This window comes from Cydia splendana, chromosome 18, assembly GCF_910591565.1.
Source record: "Cydia splendana chromosome 18, ilCydSple1.2, whole genome shotgun sequence".
Classification (NCBI taxonomy): Eukaryota; Metazoa; Arthropoda; class Insecta; order Lepidoptera; family Tortricidae; genus Cydia; species Cydia splendana.
The window spans coordinates 11,735,731-11,760,787 of record NC_085977.1 but is presented as its reverse complement, the minus strand read 5'-3'; the positions used below and the strand labels follow the sequence as shown (position 1 = coordinate 11,760,787).

Genomic DNA, 25,057 nt, shown 5'->3' with positions numbered 1-25,057 from the left:
TGCCGATATAACTGAATTGACAGCCCTGTTATAAAATTGAGAAATACGCTTCTGTTTATCTACGTATGACCTCAGTCTAGTATTGCACATGCATGGAAATGTCACACTAACATATTAGTTCATGATTTGATCAAGTGTAACCCTTCACTTGGCACGGTCAATATTATATGTGCGTTTTGAAACTTGTGTCAGAGGGTTTAGATTCAAAATTGTGTAGATATTGAATTCGCCCTTAGGTGCGTACGTTACAACGCAAGGGCTCGGCGTCGTGATATAATCTGAATACTGATAACAGAATTTATACGAGTAACGTGCGTTGTAAGTCATTTACATAATATTAATCCAAGTGAACGCATAGGTAATTGAGATCCATTAGTATGAGAGTCCCGGTTCTCTAACGTTTAAACGAATTAAAACGAAGAAAAATTAAACGGAGGTATTTAGACGTCAGGATTTTTTAAAATTCGTACAATGCAATCTAAAGCAGTTTTGTTAATTTAGTCAAGAACTGCTCAACAATCCTAGTAATTACACGACCTCATTTAAAGTTACATAAATTACATTGAAAAACTTTTTCAGCATTCAACCTAAACAAAAGCTCCAAAGGTCCATAAGTCAGTCAATGTTGCTACTGGCAAACGGCTATAAATTATTATAATACAGTTTACTAACTCAGCTAACATTAATCTTTTCGAAAGAACGTAATATCCGGAGTAAGAGTTGCAATAATGTTAATTGAGTGAATTGTTTGAAGGGGACAATCCTGTTAATTAGTTAACAAAAGACATGGGATTGTCTAACTAAGATGATATGCTCTAAGAAAGAAGCATAGCAACCATTTCCTCTTGATAACCTTTGCCTCTGTTGGTGACATTCTCGTTCGGACTGCGCTTGGTCTCATTATCTATAGTACACATTGATAAGATAAACTTTCCGATGAACCATGTACACTCATCGTTTACAGCTGATATTAAGTTAGGTCTACATCTTGCTTTGCTATTAAAGACTTTATGATTCGTTTCGCAATTATAAATAGGTACTTGAAGATAATGTTGACCAAGATAAACAAACTAATGGCGAGGGCAAGATAAACATGAAAACGTGATTGGAAGAATCGTTCGATGTTTGTCGGGACCCGTGTGAAGCAGACAATACGAGTGGAGTGAACACACAAAAAGTCAACAAGCATATTACGCATGTGTCAAACTTTAACAACACGGATACGCAAGGAGATAAAATACGGGATTCATAAATATGACTCCACGATATATTGCCGGAATGCAAAAGAAAGTTTGTACAAAGAATAAAATTACTTAATGTACGTAAAAGCAAAGGAAATAAAATAAAACTATGAGGAATCTGACAACAAAGGAAGCGATAGAAAAGAAAGGCGACATTTAATTAGAATCAATTGAAATTCTTGCAAAAATATGCTTAGATAATTTATGTAAATACTATGTGTATGTGTGTGTGTTGTTGAAACAAAGGAGAGAGACTATAAACATATTTTACTACCTACGCGTAGTTCAGGTTCAATTTCATTTCGATCGAAATACCTATGGCGATAATACTGTTGTCTAGATAACGTAAGCATCCAGATCTGAGATTCTGTCGTGAATATATGATTATTTCATAAATATGAAATGCAGCCAGTCCAGCCGTTGAGGCGAGGCGGCTAGGTACCTACTTGAAATTAATATATGCACTGAAAATACCGACAGACGCTGTGTTGAAGAGATAACAAAAACACGCCAGAATGAACAAACATAATCCAACAAAGCTGGACAAAATATTACATGTTTTTTAGGCTAAATATTAAGTAATACCTAAATAACCTGTTACATATGAATTGTATCAACACAAAAATAAAACTTTACAACAACTAACACTCGAAATATTCAAACTTTAATAATATCCACGGTAAGAGCCTCTACCATCAGTTTTAACATTGACATAACGCTCACGTCTACGTAATTTACTTTCTGTACATCTCGCTTGCACTATTGCTCGCATATGTGAGTACGAGCGAGATGCATAGAAAGTAAGTTACGTAAACGTGAGCGTTATGTCAATGTCAAAACTGGTGGTAGCCGTACAGGACCCGAATAATGTGAAAACTTTAGGATTCATACATAGCTGATTAAAGTTTATACGTATGCTACATTTGCGACTAACAAGCGTAACGCGTTTTAAAAATGCTATTGTGTTACTATGTATTAAAACCTGTCTGTGGCACTTGACCTTGCTACCGGTATAGACATTTATTACAACATTGGGGTGTATCGTAATTTTACGCGATAGACGTCGATAAACAGGTAGGTAACTTTTATAGAACGGAGCCGACAACAGATATTTGACGTCACGGCAAAAACACCTCTTCGCCACACACTTATCACGCGACTCGTTCGTGACGTTAAATGTAGTTTTAGATGTATACTAAAAAAACTACAAATCCAAAGTCTGGGAAACTCGCCAAAAATAAACATTTCTGCGAGTTTTTTAACCTGTAGTTATGAAGGTCTCATGACACAAAGTAAGGCTTGAACGTGCTAAGAGCAGTAACAATAGCTTAGAATAAGATGTAATAGGTGAGTACAATACTAGGCTCTTAAATGGGACTCTTGACCTTGAAGTGCGGGCCATAAACGCGGCACAATTTACGAGGGGAAACGGTGGCGCGGATAAGAAAATTCGTGACTACACCTAACTTGGAGAAAACTCCCTGACTTAAGCAGGAAGGTCGGAAGCCAAAATCATTTACTGCCTAATTCTCGACGTGAACTATTAAGGAAGTTTAAACTTAAGAATTACTCTTGCTTTATAGAATATTAAGGGAGATGTAGGGAAAGAAGGAAAAACAGTCATAAAATAAACGATACATACATGGACATTGCAACAAAGAAAACGCATTAAAAGCGGCAACAACCACTCCGCAACAATATTTCTTGTTAGCGATGAGAGCGGATCGGGAGAGAAAGTTATAGCCCAGTGAAATAGGATCATAAAAATCTAATGAAATGCCGACGTCTCGTCGACACTGTTCCAAAACATACACGCATAAAATGACAGTTTTAAAATTATCATAGAATGATTTTCAGAAAAAAACATCGGAGGAATTCAAGGATAAATTTAACAAGTCAATGATCTCATTTTAGATTGCAAAAATGCCCAGAGATCAATCACGGCAGAAAATTAATCCTGCAACCCAAATAGTAATCAAAAGCAAGAGTGGGGTGTTCGAAAATTATTAATCCCGGATGATCGAGTTTCAATACTTCAGTTCACAAGCCGACTTGTACAAACGAAGTATTTAAGTCAGAAACAATGACTAAAGTTAAAATTGAATCGAGGGTTTCGTGCAAATACACACGCCAAAAATATGAGTTCGTTAGAATTAATGTTATTTTCCATTCGCGTACATGTTTGTTTTTCATTAGAATATACAGACGGTCTCTGTTGTTTGGAAAACGTTCATAAGTCCGACAATCACTTTTAACATAGCCATGTGAGTGTTAGTGACCTTTGACATTTTAACCACCTAAAATATTGTGTTTGCGTTTAGCCACAAAACTATTACAAACACTAATATGTTAGTAATAAAAACATATTAGGTAAATGTAGGTTTTCTAGTTTACGTAGTATTATCTCAATTTTAGACTTGCGGTAAAAATGCGAATTACAAACTAGGGCTTGCAATATCGGATGGTTTCCAATTCCGGAACTGATTTTCGATATTGGATTCCAATTCCGGAATTCCGGAACTGGTTCCGGAATTAGTGTTTATCATATTTTTATTAGATTTTTTAGTAAAAAACAACAAAAAATGTGAAATTCTCATACTTTACGTTTATTAAAATTAGTATTGTTTAACAGAAATTTAATTTAAAGTATGTACGTTTTTTTACCACCTTATTAAAATGGTTACTTTTATTCACTTCAATGATACGGGGTATTTATTTGGGGAAACTATAGTAGCTAGCAAACCATTCGATGCATAATTTGATAAAATAGTTAAATATAATAGCTTCCTACTCTTCCTAACCTAGTAGGTAGAGTGGTGTTGTTTAAGAAGTTGAAGGTCTAAGTTCGGCTTTTTCCTTCCTAGTTCCTAATTATGATTCAGAATATCATATATTATGTACTTCTACAGGATTCGAAATCGTTAATAGAGAAAACCTCTTTTTCTCTGAATTCAATTCAAGATAAAAAGTCCAAATATTATTAAATTTCAATTCTACAAATTCGCTTATGTAGGATTCAGACTATTCTGATTCTGACTATTCTAAGCAAGTAAATCGCTCTGCTTTATTGTTTTTTATGTTTTTATTATCAGCCCATTTTGTCCCACTGCTTTAGCAAACGGAAAAGTAAAATATACCTATACTATAGCTCACTGAATGACTAAGAAGCACTTAATAACGACAAAAAACACCCGTACAGTGTAGTTTCTTAACAATTTTTAATAATAAAGGTATTAAAACGTACAAAAAGTACTTAAATCCAATTCCGGAATTTTCGATATTGAGTGGTGTCAATTCCGGAATTGTAATATCGGAAAATTTGTCCGAGATTCCGGAATTTCGAAATTCCGGAATTCCGGAATGCAAGCCCTATTACAAACCAAATTTCTAAGAAATCGTTTGACTTCTCACGAAATATATCATTCTACGCATTCGGCAAAACTTCAGATTCAATTCTACTTTTAAAATTTCCAACGGGTCAGTTCTGGAGTTACCACAAATAGGAAGTTTGAATTTAATTTGCAAACTCATTACGATATTCATGTAACTAGAGTAAGGTTAGGTTGGGCGTGTATAAATTATAAACTTTAAGAGCCCATCTTGTTTTGCCGAAACATTTCAGTAGTTTTTTAAACAAGGAGGGCAACTAATCCAGTCGATTTTGTTTTTAATTAGGTACTTCATGATATGTTTTGCCAATTTTCGACAACAATATTGTATATGTATCTTAAATGTTTTTTTTTTTTTTTTTTTTATGTTATAGTCAGCAAGCGAGCAGACGAGCCGCCTGATGGGAAGCGGTCATCGTCGCCCATGGACATAAGCAACATCACAGGAGCCACTTAAGCGTTGCCGACCCTTGAGAACCCTAAATACCCGCTTCTTGAAGAATCCCATGTCGTAGCGCAAAGGAAATACCTCAGGAGGCAAGTCATTCCACATTCTGCACGTTCTGGGAAGAAACGAGCGAGATGCCCGCTTATTCTTGGTGTGCCATGTATCTAAGAAGTGGGGATGAACTTTGCTCCTTTGGCGGGAGGTGCGGTGATAGAAACGAGACGATGGCACCAAATCAAAAAGTTCTTCCGAGCACTCCCCATTGTACAGACGGTAGAACATGCAAAGAGAGCCAACGTCTCCGAAGGCTAAGAGGTTCTAAGCCGTCAGTAAGTTCGGGATCGCCGACAATACGAACTGCCCGCCGTTGGATGGAGTCAAGAGGAAGGAGCTGGTATTGTGGAGCGCCAGACCAGAGATGAGAACAGTATTCCATATGAGGTCGAACCTGCGCTTTATATAACAAAAGCCGGTGACTAGGTGTGAAGTACTGTTTGGCTCTGTTAAGCACCCCAAGCTTTTTGGAGGCCAGTTTGGCTTTATGTTCCAAATGACTCCGAAACTGGACTTCGTTCGTAATATCGACACCAAGTATCCCGATACTTTTAGCCATGGTAAGGGGAATCTCCTGAAACTTTGGCGCCGTGACAAATGGGGCTTTTTAGCGGAAAACGCACAGACTTGTGTCTTACTGGGGTTGAACTGGACGAGGTTACGTCTACCCCACTCGGAGACCTGTTCAAGGGACGTCTCGATCTCAGACACAAGTCGCATCCTACACTCCGACACCTGCTCAGGGGGGGCGTTTACACGACCTGTATAACAGCTATCGCCAGTGCTGTCATCTGCATAGCAATGAATATTGTTAGTCAATAACATATCATTGATATGCAGAAGGAACAGGGTAGGCGATAGTACAGATCCTTGGGGTACGCCAGCGTTTATGGGCTTATAGTCCGAGCATATTCCGTCAGTGACGACTGCAATGCTACGCCCACACAGGAAGCTGGAAACCCATGTGCACAACCCCTTAGGAAGCCCGTATGAGGGAAGTTTTGAGAGAAGTGCCATTTAGTTCAGTAGATAAATGTGTTCGAACAACGGTTTAAAAGGGACTTCGGGTAGCAGAACGTACAATGTATCGTTCATAAGTGTTGTTACTAGTGCCAAGCATTTAGTTGGATACGCCAAAGTGGCGCCCCTGACATACAGTCCAAATCAGTCAATGCTCAGCCGTAGGCAGATCAAAACAACCTCGGCCTTGCCTACCATTCCTACCGTCATAATAAATAGACTGGGTATATGACGCAAACTACTCCCTGTAACTGAGCGGATACATCAGGCTATGTATAAATAAATAGCATCCCAGCAAGATATAAATAAAATCAGTTATGAATGTGAATGAACTTGCAGCGAATTGAGAAGTCCTTGTGGGCAATGTTGAACTAAATGGTCTCGAATGAGTAATTTGCGGCCTATTATAATAGCAGAATAAATCATACCAATTGTAGTAGGTCAGCAGAGCAGAGTCAGACTTTCATTCGTAGTATGCCAATACTACGACGCTACGGTCCTATGTGACCGTCAAGAAAATTTTACACAAGACGCTTGTACCCGATCAAAGGACTTCCTATCCGTTTGTTATCGGAGCTCCTCCCTTTATCGCCTTCGACTTAGCATTCTCGGAAATCGAGGAACGGCTGACAAGGATATTAATTATCGCGAAAAAAATCTTCTACATACCACGAAGGGATTTTAGATTTTCCGTTATAGCAGAGAAGGAATTGAATTTCAGTAAACGCGGACAGGTCGTCAAAATGTAATCGGACTCATACCTTACTATCACTTTGAAGCTGTAACATTTTTTGCAGTAATTGAAGGGTAGACACTTCGATTCGATAACGTCTCTGTTTTATTTATTTATTTATTTAAACGTTATTGCACAAATTTACACAAAAAGAGTACAAATGGCGCACTTAACGCCTTGAGGCATTCTCTACCAGTCAACCATTGGGTCTATTCTAAATCAATGAAAAATCCCAGGGTATTAAACTTTATTAATGTACCAAGCTGATGTCTTTGAGAAAGTGAGATCCTTAATAGCCACTGTGAACTATAAAAGACCTAACTCGTATAACGATGTAAGTAAAAAGAAATAAAAATGGAATTCTAATAGTAAAAAACGGTGCTACCACTTTATAACCACGTATGTAGTAAAAATAAAACGACATAAAATTAATAAAGAACATGAACGTAACTAGTAGTGAATAAGTATCATAAAAATAAAACAAATCGGTAACTTACCTCACAAATGAGTTTATATATGACATGTTTACTGATTCATATATCAAAACATTAAACCTGAAACGAATGCGGAACACAAAGATGTACAAGAAATTAGTTTTCTTTTCAGGGTTACTATTCTACTCTTACCTTATGATGTAGTTGACGCAGACAACGCTGACAGGCTTCTGCTGCTTGTCTGTGATGACGGTGGCCTGGGTTTGAACCCAGACGTAGCCGCCAGTCTTGGCGAGGAAGCGATACTGGCCTGTCTCGCATTGTCCTTTGGAGAACACTGCAAAGAAAGTAAATATAAAAATTGTGCCAATGGTTTTACGGCATCGGTAGAATTTATTCAAAAGGGATAGCAGTAAATTTGGAAACATTGTAGGTTAGTAAGACAAATCGACAGCTTTCGTTCGCACACCTGTCTCTTATGTCACCGAGCCATCCTTTTAGAGTTTATGGATGACATAAAAGTGGACGATATTGCAGCTGCCTTCGGGTAAATTATTAGTCTTTTTGTCGTCTGATTGGAATTACGTTTCCCATTTTAAAAAGCTTGCCACAAAGCGAACACAATGTTATAACTTGTTGTTAATTTACAAAATACAGAAAAGTAGACGAAAGTCACATTGCAAAAGGGATAAATCAATATAGCACCGGATTTTCGGAGTTCGTAACTTTGGATCAGAGAGGATGAGTAAAAGGGTGCGACCCTAAAACATTAAGTAAAAGATTTCATCGGTCACATGACTCATGAGATTACAGAACATTCTATACTTAAATGTATTGTTTTGTTAGGTACGTGTCTGAAAAACAGATTTTGAACAACGGTATAATTATAATAAAATTAAGCTGAAACTTAGTTAACATACCATCAAAGGGGTACAAACTCATGTATAACGAAGTAGTTACATTATATAAACATAACAGAGCAGCGACGAAAGCAGTCGCAAAGCTCAGTAAGACTAAGTTAGGTATAAATAAACTAGTGGCTCTGTGAGCTGTAGACCTCGCGAGCAGAGCTTTAAATAACATGGTACTAAGAGCTTTAAATATAGTAAATAAAAAAAAAAACAATACGAAATGTATGTGTAAAAAAATACAAAAAGTTATATAATAATATCCCAGCATACAATTACTGGGGATCGAACCCAGACCCTCTGTGCAAACAGAAAAAGCGAACGTTTACAAACTGAGCCAAATAGTTCTTAGATGGGTTGACGAAATTTAGCTACTCCTTCTCAAATTAAAATTAGTTAAAATTAAATATCTCCATACCTTCGAAACCAGCGAAATAAATTTTCTGAATTTTTGGCCATTTAATCTATAAACATATCTCAAAAAGAAAACACTCGTATGGTACCGATACCACTATTTGTTTAGGCGCGAGCTATCACAACTCCGCCATTTAAAAAAAAATCAAAAAACCGGACGGACAAAAAAAATTTATTTAGACATAGAATCCAGTCACAAAATTTCACGAGATTCGGTTAAGAATTACGACCTGTAGAGGAGAACATCCGGACATACAAAAGCAAAATGCTCCAGTCGAAACGTAGACCTTCGCTACGCTCCGGTCAATTAGGTACCTACACGTTCCAGTGAACGAAGACAGATCTAATTTCAATTTAACGTACTAAGTAAAACCAATGTACGTAAAATAATCTGCATACTATAATTTGTTACGAGTAATTTCTACCATCGGGCGCGGTAAAATCAAAGAAATTAATTTCCAATCAATATAAAAGTCGACAGAGAACTCATACTATTCACACTGTGACAAAGTACAAAATGGGTAGGAAATTAAATTCTTTGACTGTACCAGGAAATTGGGTTATAAATACAAATCTACTCAGGTTAAAATTCTTACAACATTTCTCACAATCTACTGACGCCATTTCGTAATCCCGGTAAATGTTCGTGTAAGTTAGTTTGATGAAGATAAACTGACATAGAGCCATGTAACGACGATGGTGTAAGGGTCAGTAGTCCTGTGGGATCAGTTAATACAGTCATGATACTGGTTGAAATATTTCTCTTTTCGAGCAAATTGCCGAAGGGAATTAACGGAGTAGGGCATTTTTTCATTAGCTAGGCGAATGGCGAATCCGAAGATCCCATCTTTAAATTGACACGAATAAAAGGTTTTATTGCTTTTCCTTTGTGCTACCTATTCGTGTCGACTCGCCTATTGCAGTACATATATACCCACCTCATTATGTGTTTACAAGTATCTCTGTAATTTTAAATTTAATAATAAATAATATAGCAAGATAAAATTTAAATCTGGTTGAAAAACCTACCGGCTGGGCTGTGGAATGGGAGCTTATTCCTGATATTTTCCCGAGACTGTAGGGGGTACCTACTACCTATTTAAAGGGTGGCAACGCGCATGTAGCATCCCTAGGCTTCCATAGGATATTGTGACCGCTTACCATCAGGCAGGCTCTATGCTTGTTTGCCACCGACGTGGTATTAAAAACCATATTATACATAAATCTTGGATAACTGCAACAAATAGCCAAACATTTACGATATTATTTGACAAAGCGTTATATTGGTTAACATTTGGGATGACCTACTTATCCATATATATAGTTTTTTTACATAGGAGGCAAGCGAGCAGACGAATGACCTGATGGTAAGCGATTACCGTCGCTCATGGATACCCGCAATACTAGAAGGGTTTTATTTAAGTGCATTGCTGGCCTTTGAGTAAATATATGTTCTTTTCTTGAAGGTGTAAGGGAATAAGGGAAAATGAAATGACTAAGCCTGAGAATAATAGCGCCATGAAAACAATTAGGTACGTATGAGCGTGACACGCGCAGAAAAGCCGAATTTACATGAGACACAAGTGCGTTCAGCCGGCAATTAATATAGCTTACATTGCCGTGAAAATATTAACCGCCCTTGACATCAGTGTATTTACTAAGAATCAGGCATTTTGACTCGAAAGCCGTGAACATTGAAATGGGGGAATAATATGGGGAATTCCATGAATGGAGTACCTATTTGAGCATGTTATAGGTATACCTAAGGATTTTCGAAGGACCGGATACTCAAAATGTGACACCCCTCTGGCCTACGGTATCCACCAACTGTTAAGCCGAAAGCTTGTGTCTCATTAGTTAATGAGACACACCTCCTGCTATTAATCCCGTATTAAAAGAGAACTGGTATTTTGATTTGAACTGCATGTTTGCTATATTGATTTGATATAAGTATTTATGATAGTTCTAAACGTCACACTTGCACCAATATATAAGCGCGGGAGATATGCATTGAAAAAATATCATATTTATCGGCAAAACAGTTTCGTTATAAAGCAGGAAACGTATCAAGAAATTTCGTGACAAGCTGGAGACGAAAATACCTACAGTGCACTTTACTGACCTCTGATATTATTCGTAGACGCAAGAAAATAACAACTCCGAAACATTCAATTAAATCTAAAACATTTGGTTCCTTGCCAATCGAGTGGTTAGCAACAAACACTGGGGAAAGAATCCAGCATAAATATTAGTGAGTCATGTGAAACTGTCAACTTCGTTACATAGCAGAGTATTACGCCAACAATTACGTTTAACAACTTCGTTTTCATAACGTTCAATTAACTTTCATGTCTTCACTCGCCTGAAGTGGTAGGAACTCAACAATAGCATTAGTTGTTGTAATAAAGATGCCATTCGCTCCCGAGTCCAAGGAAAGCGTTCCCACTTAGCCTAATTTGATTGGCGCAATATTGGACCACTGATGGTATCACAACAAGGTGGTCACGCGAGTTTACAGTGGGACACGGAAGGAAACTGGCGCTGAAAATAAGTGTTGACAAAAAACTCGTTTTTCTTAGTGGGTTCTTTGCCAGCATCTAATTTGAAACGCAGGTGGGGTTTACTCTAGACGCTGTCCAATTTTGTTTCGCTGTTGAAGTTTTAATAAGCGTCGACATTTTTACAAGTCAAGTAGCCATTAAAAAATGTAAAGCTGCAAGTATTATGATTTCGAGTCTTTGAGTCAACGCCCGCTCATTCTACTTATGTTTTAAGTACATAAGCAGTATTATCCTCGACGAATCGTACATTTACAGCGACTAAACTAAATACCCAGTACATGCATACGTAACAGGTAACAGGGAGCCGCAGAGTTCCAGTTCGGTGGCATTGCCCTCGCCGCTCTCTGATGTCTAAAACCGAGACTGAATGCAGCTTTGCTAACTTTAGTTAGAGCTCGAGTCGAGTCTGAATTACTTCGCCTGGTTCTTTCAAGCTTTATTAATTTAGAAGCGTTTCCAGCGCTCTGTAAGTTTAAGTTTCACTGTAGTTTTCCGTGTGGTTTTCTTTCATGTCTTTAGAAAAATCTGTGTTCTAAGATTCTAGGCAAACAGTACGTATGTAATCAGTAAAAGTAAGGAAGCAAAGAATATGTCTCAGCAAATATTTAAAAATAAAGGTACGCTTTTGCATTTAATGACTGTAAAACGGAAGTTTGAATGTTAATAAGACACTGACAAGTTTTCGAAAAAGCTTATGCACTATGCAACAGTCCAGGGCTTGTGGGGTGAGATAAGTAAATGAAAACGACAAGCATTTGCAATAGAGAAGAAACACAGAACTGAAAATATTATTTTGAAATTGATTGCAAGTAAAATGAAGAATATTACGCAGTACCTACATAATATTTAAACATTAAATATAAATAAGAAGCTTATAAGGTTTGCGTTGTATGCATTTTACAGCTTAGGGCAAGTTCGGATACGAGAAAACTAAACGTAATAGGAAAACGTTGCAATGTTTGTAGATACACAATTCAGAAATCAAGGAAATTAGGATTTATAAAACCTAAGGCCAAAACTGCGGTGGCAAGGATACATTGTCGTACGCACGAATACTCCACAAGAAAATGTCAATATATTCCAATGTAACGCCGCACAAAAAATGTGAAACGCAGAATTAGCATACGACAGCAATTTTCAAGTGATTTACCGTGCAACCAGCTTGTGATAACCATCAATTCTTATCTACAGACAGGAAGTGGCAGTTAATACTGTAAGGACCAACAAATAACTAGGTTCACTAAAGGCGACATAAAATGTTCGGTTTACGAGCGTAAGCACTTTTCCTGTTATGACTTCTGACTTTTACTATGAAGCCTGTTTCAGGTCAGGCTTAGAATGGTCGATTTTTTTGAAAGACTAGATATTTACTCACGAAACTTAAAAAATTCTAAAATGTGAAATGTAATTTAAGGTGATTTTTACGAGTATCTGCAACAGCGCCCCAATTCTTAATAAATTTAAGATATCTGTTGAAAAAAACTTTCTAGTATCACCTTGAGGAAAGTTCTCTTCACGGTTTAGTGACTTAAAAAATTCACCGAAGGTTTTGGTCGTTTGCAAATTTTCAGATTTTTTTTTTATAAGTACCTATTATAATTATCAGTACATTTTGTTTTGAAGAAAAACTAAAAATCTCCTCATTAAAAGCCTTATCAGCGATTGCTTAAACTAATTAAGACAGTCTTCCTGCTCGCTAATTAGGATGATCAGGGGCCTATTGCATAACAAACTACAACTAATAATACAAGCGGAACTCCTTATTTAATAAGTGAAATTAGAAAAGGAGTTCCGCTTGTAATATTAGTTGTAGTTTGTTATGCAATAGGCCCCTGATTGGCGTTTTGGCCCCAGTAAATTATTTTAACCTCATGTTGCTATTTTTATCGATACGCATTTTGCGCATATGAGGTTTCATGAACCGAAGATGTTAACGGCGTGAGCGTGTCGCACGCATGTATACCTACGATTTTATATCATCATCTCAAAACAAAAATATATAGGGAACATAGTAACTATTCATGATAAATAAAATATGATATGGGTCGAACAATAATCATAACATTATTTTGTAATATACCCGTGGCAATAAAATGTTTTGGATGTGATAGACTGATTTGTTTATTCAACATCGAGATGATAAGGTTGTTATTCTTGACTGACAGGAAATCGATATAAATATACCCAATCAAATTAAGATTAAAACAGTATTGTTTTTTCACTCTACTAATTTATGTAAATATTTCATATTAACCCAATTTACCTATATCTTTTCACCTTCATTATTATCAGATAATTCTTCACAAGTAAATGCGTTGATTAGTCAAATTGTTGTAGATCGAATCATTCCACTCAATTTTCGATAAAAAGGGAATTATTGAATCACGTAACGAGCCGTAGCTTTTCTCATTCGTTATGCAAGTTAATAAATTCATAGCAGGTCGTTATAAAAAAAATTAAATATGTATAAATTAAAGAAAAACTTCGATGATTACAATATTGTTGTTTACAGAATGCATCTTTGTTACAATCGCAACAATAAGAGTAAAGACCTTCTAAGAAGCTCAAAGCCGCAAAAAGGCGGTTCAGTGTACGAATCACTGAATAAACAAATAAAATTTATGGACATGGCGCTCTAGAAACAGCTTATCGGGGCAAGCGACTTAGAGGCGGCGTTTAACATGGCTTAGCATAAAAATATAGAAGGAAAGGTTTATATCACGGTATTTTTTAAGATAGGTAGGTTCCCCTACAGACCCAAAGAAAAAGCGCATATTTTAAATTCCGTTAAAATCCAGCTGTTGTACGACAAATTTTGCGTTTGGCCGGCAGCTGGAACCGGCATTTTTAAAGTAATTCGGCTCGTTAATTCCCCTTTTTAAGGCTCTCTTAAAATCAAAACACCATCAAATGCTCCATTTAACTTTCTTGTTTGTTTCGGTTTTTTTAGATTTAGAGAAAAAAAAGTCAGTTGAACAGCTGACAATTTGCAGAAAGCTGGGGTAGGCCACAAATAATCCATAGACGCATGACAATAATGTTGGATGTTCTAAAAAAAAAAAACAGATTGTCTGAACATAAAAGTCCGGCGGAGAAAGGCGGTCGTAAAATCGCGTAAGTAGTTATCTGGCTGCTGCGGGGAACGCTAAAATAGCAAATGTTATTGACTGATACATGGTAAATCTGTGAAAAAATGTGGAGGAAAAGAGAGTGTTAATATTTTAAGAAATATTGCAGGGCTCAAATGGTCAATAAAGTGTTAATGTTAGTTCATACAGATCTACTTCAGGTTTGGGCTCTATATCAATGTAGCTTTTGAAAGAAGGCTTTTCATTCTGCAACTGTAACGAATCGGAATTTCCGATTTCACTAGAGACAAACACGCCAGTACCCTCGGAGCTCATTATAGATGCTCGAGGATATAGAAATTCTACAATTTAAAAAAACTACGTTTGTTACCGAGCAAAATAAAATTTACAAGTTTTCGTCGAATGCTATCAGAATATTCTGCCTCGAGTCCTTTGGTCTTTCGTGTAAAATATAGGCCCAACACCTAGAGCAAAACACACGTGTGTGCGCAATAGCTAGTCTTGATGTGTAGGTATATTACACGTTGTACCTATATGTAATGTATCAAGCGCCTCACAAGAATGAAATAAACGAAAGGGTCACGTGCGCTTTATTTAAAGGACGTGGGACGCTACAGAGTAACGTCGGAAATTCATTACACAAGGCACTGAAGACACAATAACAATTGTTACGAGTCAAGCACATTACAAGGGAACTTAAAGTATTATTAGTATTATTGAAGATGCTTGAAAGCTTCAAGATTTGAAATCCGTAAAAAGAAATTCATGTATTTGCTTTTCAAATCACTCAATTAGAAACGTACAATAGTATACATTGAAGAACATCACATAAATGGCGTCTAACAATATGCGAAACAAAGTCAAGAAAAAAGGATTTCAATAATCCAAGTTACATCTGATTTCACTGCAAATAAACGCAAGTTACAAAGTAATCCAAGGGGGAAATCCGAGAATTTCGAGGAAAGTTAGCGTATAGTTGTAATTATGACTCCAACTAATTAGCACCTATCATGAACACTGAAGAGAATAATACAAGTCAAACAAAACATTCTAAACTCCTTAGTTACAAAGACTATAAATAAATTAAAAAGTGACAGCAAGAGAGTCGTTAGATTAATTAAGGCTGCTTTGTTTCGCTTGTTAATTAAAATTGTTAGCTAGTTGAATCTTTGATTCATTATAACGTAACTATTGTTAACAAGACAAGAGATGTTCCAGCAAAATTCCTAAAATGGAAAACAATTTCGGCATAATTACGGGATGGATTTGTATTTTCGTATTCCGTATGTAATATGAGAAAGGACGAAAGACGGTTATGTTAAAAACATGTTAAAATGTAGCTTTGCTTTATGTCCACCTTAAATCTAGACAAATAGTATAGATGTATACAGAATTATAGACTTACAAGTATATATGTAAGGTGCTAGATAGCACCTACTTATGTAACGGTGGCAAGTCACAATTTTACGAGTATTAGGATGAATAAAAAAATAGGACGTACTTTATTTTTTCCACACGAGTACCTACTCGTGTAGCGATTTGTGTACCTATAAAGTACACAAATCGCTGTCACTACAACTGAATAATTGAAAAGTGTCCACGAAAAAAGGCATAAGTATTAAAATATCTGAGTCGCCTGAGGAATTCGCTGGTTGTAATAAATCTCAAGGTATTTCTACAAATAGCTTTTTGCTTACAATGTTTGCTATAATATTTCTGAATACATGCCATTAAGTGCTTTTGGGTCAGGCAATCAGTGCATAAGGAATGAGGTTGACTAAAGAGCTTTCGTTTACAGTCCAAAGTGTAAACCGAATACTGTATAAACCTCGTATCTCGTATGAAGCCGACTGAAAGATACTAAAGCGACTTTGCTCTGTACGAAACAAGGTTCATGTTTCATAACGATACAAAAGATAAATGATATTCGGGACGCCACCAGCAGTATACAAAATGAATTTTACAGAGTGCGCCGAATAATCGTGGACTTTATCACGAGCCGAGACCAAATTTGCGAAAGACAAATTGAATGCATCATCGTAAAGAAAGGCTCGAAAATTGTTCGATAATTTTAGGATAACAGTTAGGAGTCTGTTGCGGCGTTCGAAACAACTCAAGTTATTTAATAATGCTAACGTTGTCTGCAAATGTATTAGAATACCTACAGTCAAATCATGTAATTAGAGTTTAGGCGCAACATGCATCAACAGGGCAAACGATTTAAGTCATTTAAGGACTTTTCTACCTGGCTCAATAATGTATGTATAGGGTAGACAACGGACCAATTATAGAGTAATTAGCCGTGGGTTGTTTACCTATTTTCAGGCTACAATGTGGGACAGTTCCTTTTGTGAGTATTACGGTATCGTGGGGGATATACGCGTGTGAGTAAGGTCGGTTTGGTCGGTAGAATCCGAAGTATTCACTTTATTTGCATAATCCCGGTTAACCAAGAATGTGGATAATGCGATATTTGTAAGGTTAGCCACGTCTATTAGACCTTAAATGGATAGTAAAAACACATTTAGAGTAAGTAATGCTTAATAGTCCAATGGACAAGTGAACATCGATAATGGAGCATTCCACGGGCTGTACAAACGCATTTTATTTCCTGTGTTGCGACTTTTGTTTCGGCATTTAAATGCAGGCGATTATTTTTCTGTGCATATTTTTGATTTGTCACAGAAAAAGAAACTTATACCTGCAAATCTTCAGAAAATCGCGTTTGAACGGGACAAACTGTAGACAATTTCATGGAATGCTCCAATATATATGTAGATAGAGCCGGACCAATGGCACCATTAATATCAAATTTCTATGAAAATATGACGTATACAATGACATCCCCTTGCTTAGTTCCATTCAAATCGATGCAAAGTACGAGTAAGCTTAAACGGACTCTAGTAGAAGAGACGTTATGTCTATAGCAAATCAGATCAGTAATTTTGTTAATTGATAGTAACCAAGCACTTGCGATTGAAATTTTAAACAAGCTATCAAGTCATGGGTAATTTGTTGTACCTAGTACAGCCTATAAAGATAAAAAAAAGATAAGAGATTTTTATTCGTGACGATCACAAAACATGTACGAACATGTACAGACAACAACAGCAAGAACAGAAGAGAAATGGACCCAACTCAGCATAATGGTAGCTATAAAGATAGTCGTTTTCAGCTGGATCTCTTAATTATTGAATAAGAATAATGAGCAAAGATGATAATGACTATAATGAAGGCCATTCTGTTCATTCATAGAGTACTGAATAGCTTTATCAATTTGGCTACGAGAAAGTGATATTTTATCATTAATCACGCGTATTACGAATGAGCTACCAATTTGGCACAATCAGCTACTATTTACGTATTTATGAATGAGATTAAGCTACGCGAATAGTATTTTTTTTTTATTGTGACTCCTCCGATGATATAGTTTTAATGGATTGTGCCTTTATGACTTTAGAGTCTTGTAACGACACATTAAGTCTTGTTTCTGACACTGTTAGACTAGACACAAAAATTCAAAATCGCTCTTCTTCTTGATTCGACTGGCCATTCATATTACTTTTTGGTAACCGGGTTTTTTAACCTAATTAGACCCCGCTGAATCCGATTTTGCCGGTTGCTTGATCGAATTCTTGACCGGAAGTGAGATATTTGAAATTAAAGGTCCCTTTTTTAGTTTTTCATAAATAACTCTTAAACGGTGGCTCATAGCCAAAAATGTTCTACTAGATAAGTAATCTGCATAAAATTGCCTACAAGGAAGATTCCGTACAATTTTTCGCTAGGAACAATATTTAAAGAGATATTAACGCGGGAAAGTTAATTATAGTCACTTCTAAGCTCCTTTTTTTTAGTTTTTCGTAAATAACTCGTAAACGGTGTCCAATATCAAAAAATCTTGTTAAAAGTTAATAATCTACACAAAATTTTGTACAAAAAAGATTCAATACACTTTTTTGCAGGGACCAATGTTTAAGAAGATAATAAAGAGGGAAAGTTAATTATAATAAATTCTAAGGTTCCTTGTTTTTATTTTTTCGTTAATAATTTGTAAAGTATGACTCATAGCAAAAAAAAATCTTATACATCAAATAATTTAATAAACATAAAATTTCCTACAAGAAACATGTAGAACACTTTTCGCTAGGATCAATATTTCTTGTAGGCAATTTTATGCAGATTACTTATCTAGTAGAACATTTTTGGCTATGAGCCACCGTTTAAGAGTTATTTACGAAAAACTAAAAAAAGGGACCTTTAATATCAAATATCTCACTTCCGGTCAAGAATTCGATCAAGCAACCAATTCGATCAAGCAAGTTGCCAAAAAGTAATATGATTTGCTAGTCGAAATCGAATTTTACAAAAATAAGACCAGTCTAAGTTACGTGTAGTGATATTTTGGTCTGCGTTGACCTTAGACTGCGCGTGAGCACGAAGGTCTGACATGACGGTAGACGCTCGCTAATCTGCTGAATGTTTGACGTTAGTTGCGTACGTAGTTAATTCGTCATTAATTTGCGTATCATACCCGGAAGATTTTGAGTTCATTGAATATACCGGGTGTGGCCTGTAACATGAGCAAAGAATTAAAACATAGATTGTACTCCTCAAACGGTGACACTTTTGTTCGACAACTTTTAAAAATTATGAAGGATTTAGACTACCTATTTTTCATACAAAATAAATATTATCTTCAATGGACGCCATCGCCACGCCATATCATTGTGATTGACGTTGCTTGTCACGCCTTAAACATAACAAAATTCGCAATACATTGCGTCTTAGAATAAACTTTAAAGTGTATTAAAAATCAAAGCACAAGTTATTTTTAAAAGTCGCTGAACAAATGTTGATCAGTATGAGGAGTACAGCCTACAGTTAAATTTTTTGCTCATGTTACAGGCCACACCCGGTATAATAGCCAAGTACTTCAACTTAAACCGAATACTAACAGTACCTACTTAACTACATTTCGAACTAAGAGTGTGAGCAGCTGGTCGTAATAGTAAATGGTACTAAAAAAATACCCCTTTCTTTAAAAGATTATGAATAACTCTTCAAACCGCTTTAGATGATTACAAAAAAAAATTACGAAGTGTAAATATTAGCAAGGTATATTAAAATGTCTGTGGGTATATAAAGAAGGATATTTAATTAACCCGCAGTCCAAATACCCAGATTCTAAATTTAGACAATAATTAAAGGAAGTATTCATCATGCCACATGAAAACGAAATAAAACAATTAAACATGTTTACGCGAAAACTGTAATTTATTTGATAGAGTTTAATTGCTTAAGCGCCAATGCAAATGATCTGAGTGTAAATTGTGTGATAATTTCAATACATGCCTAGTAACAGCGAGTTCAAGGTTTAACCCAAGCAATCAGTGATATTACTAGTTTCGTTAATTACTTACCAATTTATTTAACGATTCAATTGCCACGATATGATTTTTGGGAGAAATTCATCTTCCTTAGACCCAATCTTTCGAAATATTATAGCTATTCGATTACTTTTACGTTTTTATGGCAGCACAAATTCGCAAACATTGCAAGACTTGATCCATCTAAGATGATTAACGGTACCTACCTAAATTCTATCTAGTTATTCCCCTGGGGCGCTATTCTGTTTTGTATGGGGGCGTGTGGGAAAAATAACTTTGATTTTTAGGGTTCCGTACCCAAAGGGTACAAACGGGTCCCTATTACTAAGACTCCGCTGTCCGTCCGTCTGTCTGTCTGTCATCAGACTTTATCTCACGAACCGTGGTAGCTAGGCAGTTGAAATTTTCACAGATGATGTATTTCTGTTGCCGCTATAACGCCTATAACAACAAATACTAAAAACAGAATATAATAAATATATAAGTGGGCCCCCATACAACAAACGTGATTTTTTTGCCGTTTTTTGCATAATGGTACGGAACCCTTCGTGCGCGAGTCCGACTCGCACTTTTGAACCATGGGTCCAAAAAATATGAAAAAAATTGTGAAACAAAAGCTTAATAAATACTTTTAATGAAAACTATAGCGAATACGATCGGTCCAGTCATTTTTGAGTTAATGCAAACAATCTTCTTTTCTTAGTAAAAAGACGTACAAACCGCTGCAAAGGTATTTCCTTATGCTTGTAATGTACACGATACTTACTAATAGCCTACAGCATGGTAACTACGAAACCCTACACTGAGCATGGCCCGACATGCTCTTGGCCGATTATTTCGTTACTAAAAGCGGTCGGTGGTCGATGAAATGCAAAACCGTTTAATTCTCATAATTCCGAACAAGGAAATTATTTTTCATTACGCAGATAACAATTTTCTTTAACTCATCACCCACAAAGTGAAACATTTTAATAAAGTTAGAAAGTATGTAACGAGCTTACCCGAACTCCCTTCGCGTTTTCAGTCCTTCATCAATTCTTAATTACTCTTCTAGAAGAATAAAGTCGGATATGCCTATATCATGTAAAGGCAGATATGATGTTATTCTTTTAAAACTGTTTAGGTATTATTAAACTGTTATCATTCGGCACGCACGTGATACGGTGCCGAATTTTATTACGACGCCACCGACCAAATTACTGAAATTGGTAAGTCATCAAAATGTGCCAGGAAATTGAGATTAATTGCTATTGTCAAGCCTATGGAGTAATTAATATAATGGGCAATTTGGACTTCACTTCAGAAAAATGTTTAGCCCGCGGCATAAAAGAAAATTGGTAATATAAAAAAAAATTCTCATTCAAGTCAATTTACATATTCAAGGCATGTCATATATAGGAGCCTCTAGGGACTGATACCGGTGCTTCTATCTCGAAAAATATACCTAATTATACTCGAAAATTAAACAATTTTACTTTCTTAATTGTTATTTTATTAACATCTTACCGACTTTTATTTATTTTTAAACTTCCCTAGTTTACAGTTGGTATTAGTAGATGTTACGATTATATTTCATGTACTGAACTGTAAACTAGTACCAAATCTGAATAGAGTTAGACCAAGAAAAGTCTGCAACGATTTTTATAGCACACGCAGTGCAAGTATTATTTTAAACGTCATGAAATTATGACGTATAAATAGCACTTGCACTGCGTATGCTATCAAAATCGTTGCAGACTATGCTTGGTCTAACTCTATTTCAAAATATGACTTTCTCATAAAACATCAAGAAAACTGCTACAAAAACGTCACGCCGCGATCACGCTGTAGCGGCACCATGTTAAATAAAAGAGTAGACAGATTGCTTCACGTGTACAACAGCACTCGTCCTCGGCCGTGGCCGTGTACATTGTTAAATATAAAAAAAAACATTTTCACATTCATTTTGCCTCTAGGAACTGATACAGCTGCTTCTTTCTTGAGAAATACAGGTATCAAACTATATTATTTTTAAAGTTTTTAAACTTTGGAATACAGTAGATATTTATTAGTAGATACCTAGTGCAAATAATATTTCATGTACTAAACTGTAAACTAGTATCAAATTATAATATTTCAAAATATCACTTTCTCATAAAACATCAAGAAAACTGCTACAAAAACGACACGCCGCGATCACGCTGTAGCGCCACCATTTTAAAAGAGTAGACAGATTGCTTCACGTGTACAACAGCACTCTGCCTCGGCCGTGACCGTGTCATCCTTGATCTTGAATTCGTGACCAGTTCGAAATAATTCCGCTGTGGTGACATACTATTATGTAATACGAGGGTGAGAGCAGGCGAAAGTGATTTTTCTAATAAAAAAATAAGCATTCATTTTTAAATTAGTATCATAACCACAAGTAAGATATGTAAAAGACGCTCAACAGAAAGCTACAGTTAAAATTTTCTGGGCATGGTTATAATGGGCAATCCCCATGGAATATAGAGTAAAAGGAGTGAAATCTCTTATCCACTCACTTGCTTTTGGTAACTGTAGCTACCAGCTGTCACCCTTATTTTATTATAATAATAGAGGTCACTGAAAAATATCAAGCATGTGAGTGGCTATGGTAGAACAGTTGTAAAAGTGTCCAACAGTCAGCTGTAAATATTAGTTCCAAATTTCTCCAAAGTAGCGCTAGAGTAGCTAAGGAAGTAGGCGTTATTGACGGAGTGAAGTGTGCTGTCAATTATTTGAATATATTTATCAAATATTATAGGTATTGTAGCGCCACCTAGTTAAGGTTTTTTGACGAACACTTTGTGATACATGGAGATTGTTTTCCTTTATCTTCCATAGGCAATCCGTTAAAAATCATAAAACTTTACTAAACCTGTGCTAAACTTTGTCTCTTCTAATAAACACAAATGTCAAAATGACAAATAGAGTCAAACGATGATCTAGACTAGATGATCGAGGCTTGTTAGATTTGACAGTTTATGAATAACGCCATTAATGTTTATTGTGATGCTATTCCGGATCGCGACAATTTTTAAATAATTCACAACGTCATGTTTGTTATCAATAGGAAATAGAGAGCACACGTGAGTGTTTTTTTCCCGTTGGCACTTGATGAAGAAGTTTGCTTATGAATTTTCCGATTAAAAAACATGATAAGTATGAAATAAATAGGTATAGTAGGGGCGAAACGTACACTGAGAGAAAAAACTAACAAAAACACACTTAGAATTACAAAAATAAAACTTAATCCGGGGACAAGGAGAGTCAACTAATAGGAACAAATTGACTTTTGCAATTTCCATTTAGTAGGAAATACAACTTCTATATTTGTAATTTGAAGTATGCTAGAGTAATTTCAGAAATTTGGTTTTGTTATTCCGAGAGGTGCTTTAGCAATATCGGAGGTGATGACGTCATGGGTGAAAACTAACCGTTTTGTAATTCTAAGCGTGCTTTAGCAATATCGGAGACGATGACGTCATAGGTTTTACTAAACTGTACTGCGATTCCAAGCTAGCTGTTGTTATTCTAGAGATAATGACGTCACAGGCAAAAACTAAACTGTTTGCAATTCCTCCGCCCCTAGCAAACGGGCGCCGCGAGAGCATGTCGCGCGCGTGGTAGCTACCCGTCTATTTCTGTCTGTATGAATAAAAAAGCATTTGGTAGTATATCTCTGTACTAAAGAGGCACTATAAAAGCCTGTCGAGATATTCTACCCATTCCTTTCTTATTCATACAGTCAGAAAGAGACTAGTAGTTATTACGCGCGCAACATGCTCTCGCGGCGCACCTGTGCTAGGGAGGTTGGAATTGCAAACAGTTTAGATTTACCTTTGATGTCATTATCACTAGAATAACAACAGCTAGCTCGAAGTTGCAGAACAATATATTCCTGTAGACCCCAACTACACAGTAGGTCGCGGGTTAATATGTCCATGGCCCACAATATATCCTAAATTTATTATTTAACTTAAGTATGTTTTAAACAAAGAAGACACGAGACACGCCCGCCCGACATCCGACACAATACTAACTCTAACCAAATGAACGTAGCAAGTAGCTGTGTTGGTATTACAAAACTCGTTTAGTGATTGGTACAACAATGAACATAAACACAACAAGTCTATCTACTAAATACCAGTAAACTTTGTAATGTCGCTATAGTAACAACTGAATTGTTATTTTAAATGGGGTAATGTTATTCCCGCGAACTCGTTTTTTAGATATTACAAAACTATGTAAGTGAGACATTTACTAAAATCATAACTTGAAATCACAGATGCTTTTTTCCAAAAATCACAAACTTTACTAGTAAAAATCGGAGAATTTTAGTAGTAATAAAAATGGATTGTAACAAATACTGAACTTTGTTTAATGCTCCATTTACTAAAGTCTGTTTGTTGAAATTAGATTTAGTATTACTGAGCTGTTTGTAGAAATAAATAAATTTTACAGAAATAGTGAAACTTCCATGATTACTACTAAAACTTCATTTTTTCCCCCAGTACAGAACTGTTTATTAATTATTTTTCTCTCAGTGTAGAGTGAATCATATTTATTGTTTCAGTCAACGAACTACTTTTTTGGAATTTTGTCGGAATTACACTTTTTGCTTTTACTATGTGCACTGTACTGTACAGTACTGCGCCAATTGCGCAATACAACCAATAAAACAAAAATGGAGTAAAAATAAAAGGGCCACAGAGACTACTTTATATAAAGGGCTTGACTATAACCGGCTGTGCCCGCGTTTCAGCCGCAACCCGCAACCCTCTTATCTCCATCTCCGATAAAGGTAAGGTTTTGGGTAGTTACTTTAGTAGTAAGGGGCTGTCCATAAATTACGTCATCGATTTTTGACGATTTTTGACCCCCCCCCCCCCCTATAATCATCCAAAAATCATGCTTCAAATGACCCCATTTCCTCCTACTTCATGCTACCGTCATCCGATGTCCAGACCCCCCCCCCCCCTAATTTGAAATGACGTAATTTATGAATAGCCCCTAAGTAGTCACCGCACTTATCGTTTTAAGCCGATTTCAACGTTTGGACATTTGAATGTACCATTCATTTGAGTGCATTCATTCATCTTCAGCAACGATGCTATAAGAAATTAAAAAACAGAGGCACATTTTTACTGTTTCATTTCAGCGCATTGGTAGTCGAGGTGATCGAGCTAAAACGAATGACGATTTTATCGCTATTAACATCAGGAATATTAAATCGTTTCAGAAAACGAAACAAAACGCTAAGATAAACGTAAATAATAAATGGAACTGATAGCGTTTCGTTTTCTGCGATTGTCATTTTGGCTAGGCTTTTATAGGTTGAATTGCGATATCGGGTGGATAAGTGTGGGCACTAAA

At 36.2% G+C, this 25,057-nt stretch overlaps 1 protein-coding gene across 3 annotated transcripts in view; it reads right to left on the bottom strand.

Annotated features, from left to right (window-relative positions):
* Nucleotides 1–25,057, bottom strand: part of LOC134799087 (hypoxia-inducible factor 1-alpha-like) — a 143,211-nt gene that overhangs the window by 40,681 nt on the left and 77,473 nt on the right. For all 3 annotated transcript variants that reach the window (XM_063771466.1, XM_063771464.1, XM_063771465.1), the window contains exon 7: nt 7,512–7,656. In XM_063771466.1, coding sequence (XP_063627536.1) covers nt 7,512–7,656 — 145 coding nt within the window. The remainder of the gene's footprint in view (nt 1–7,511; nt 7,657–25,057) is intronic.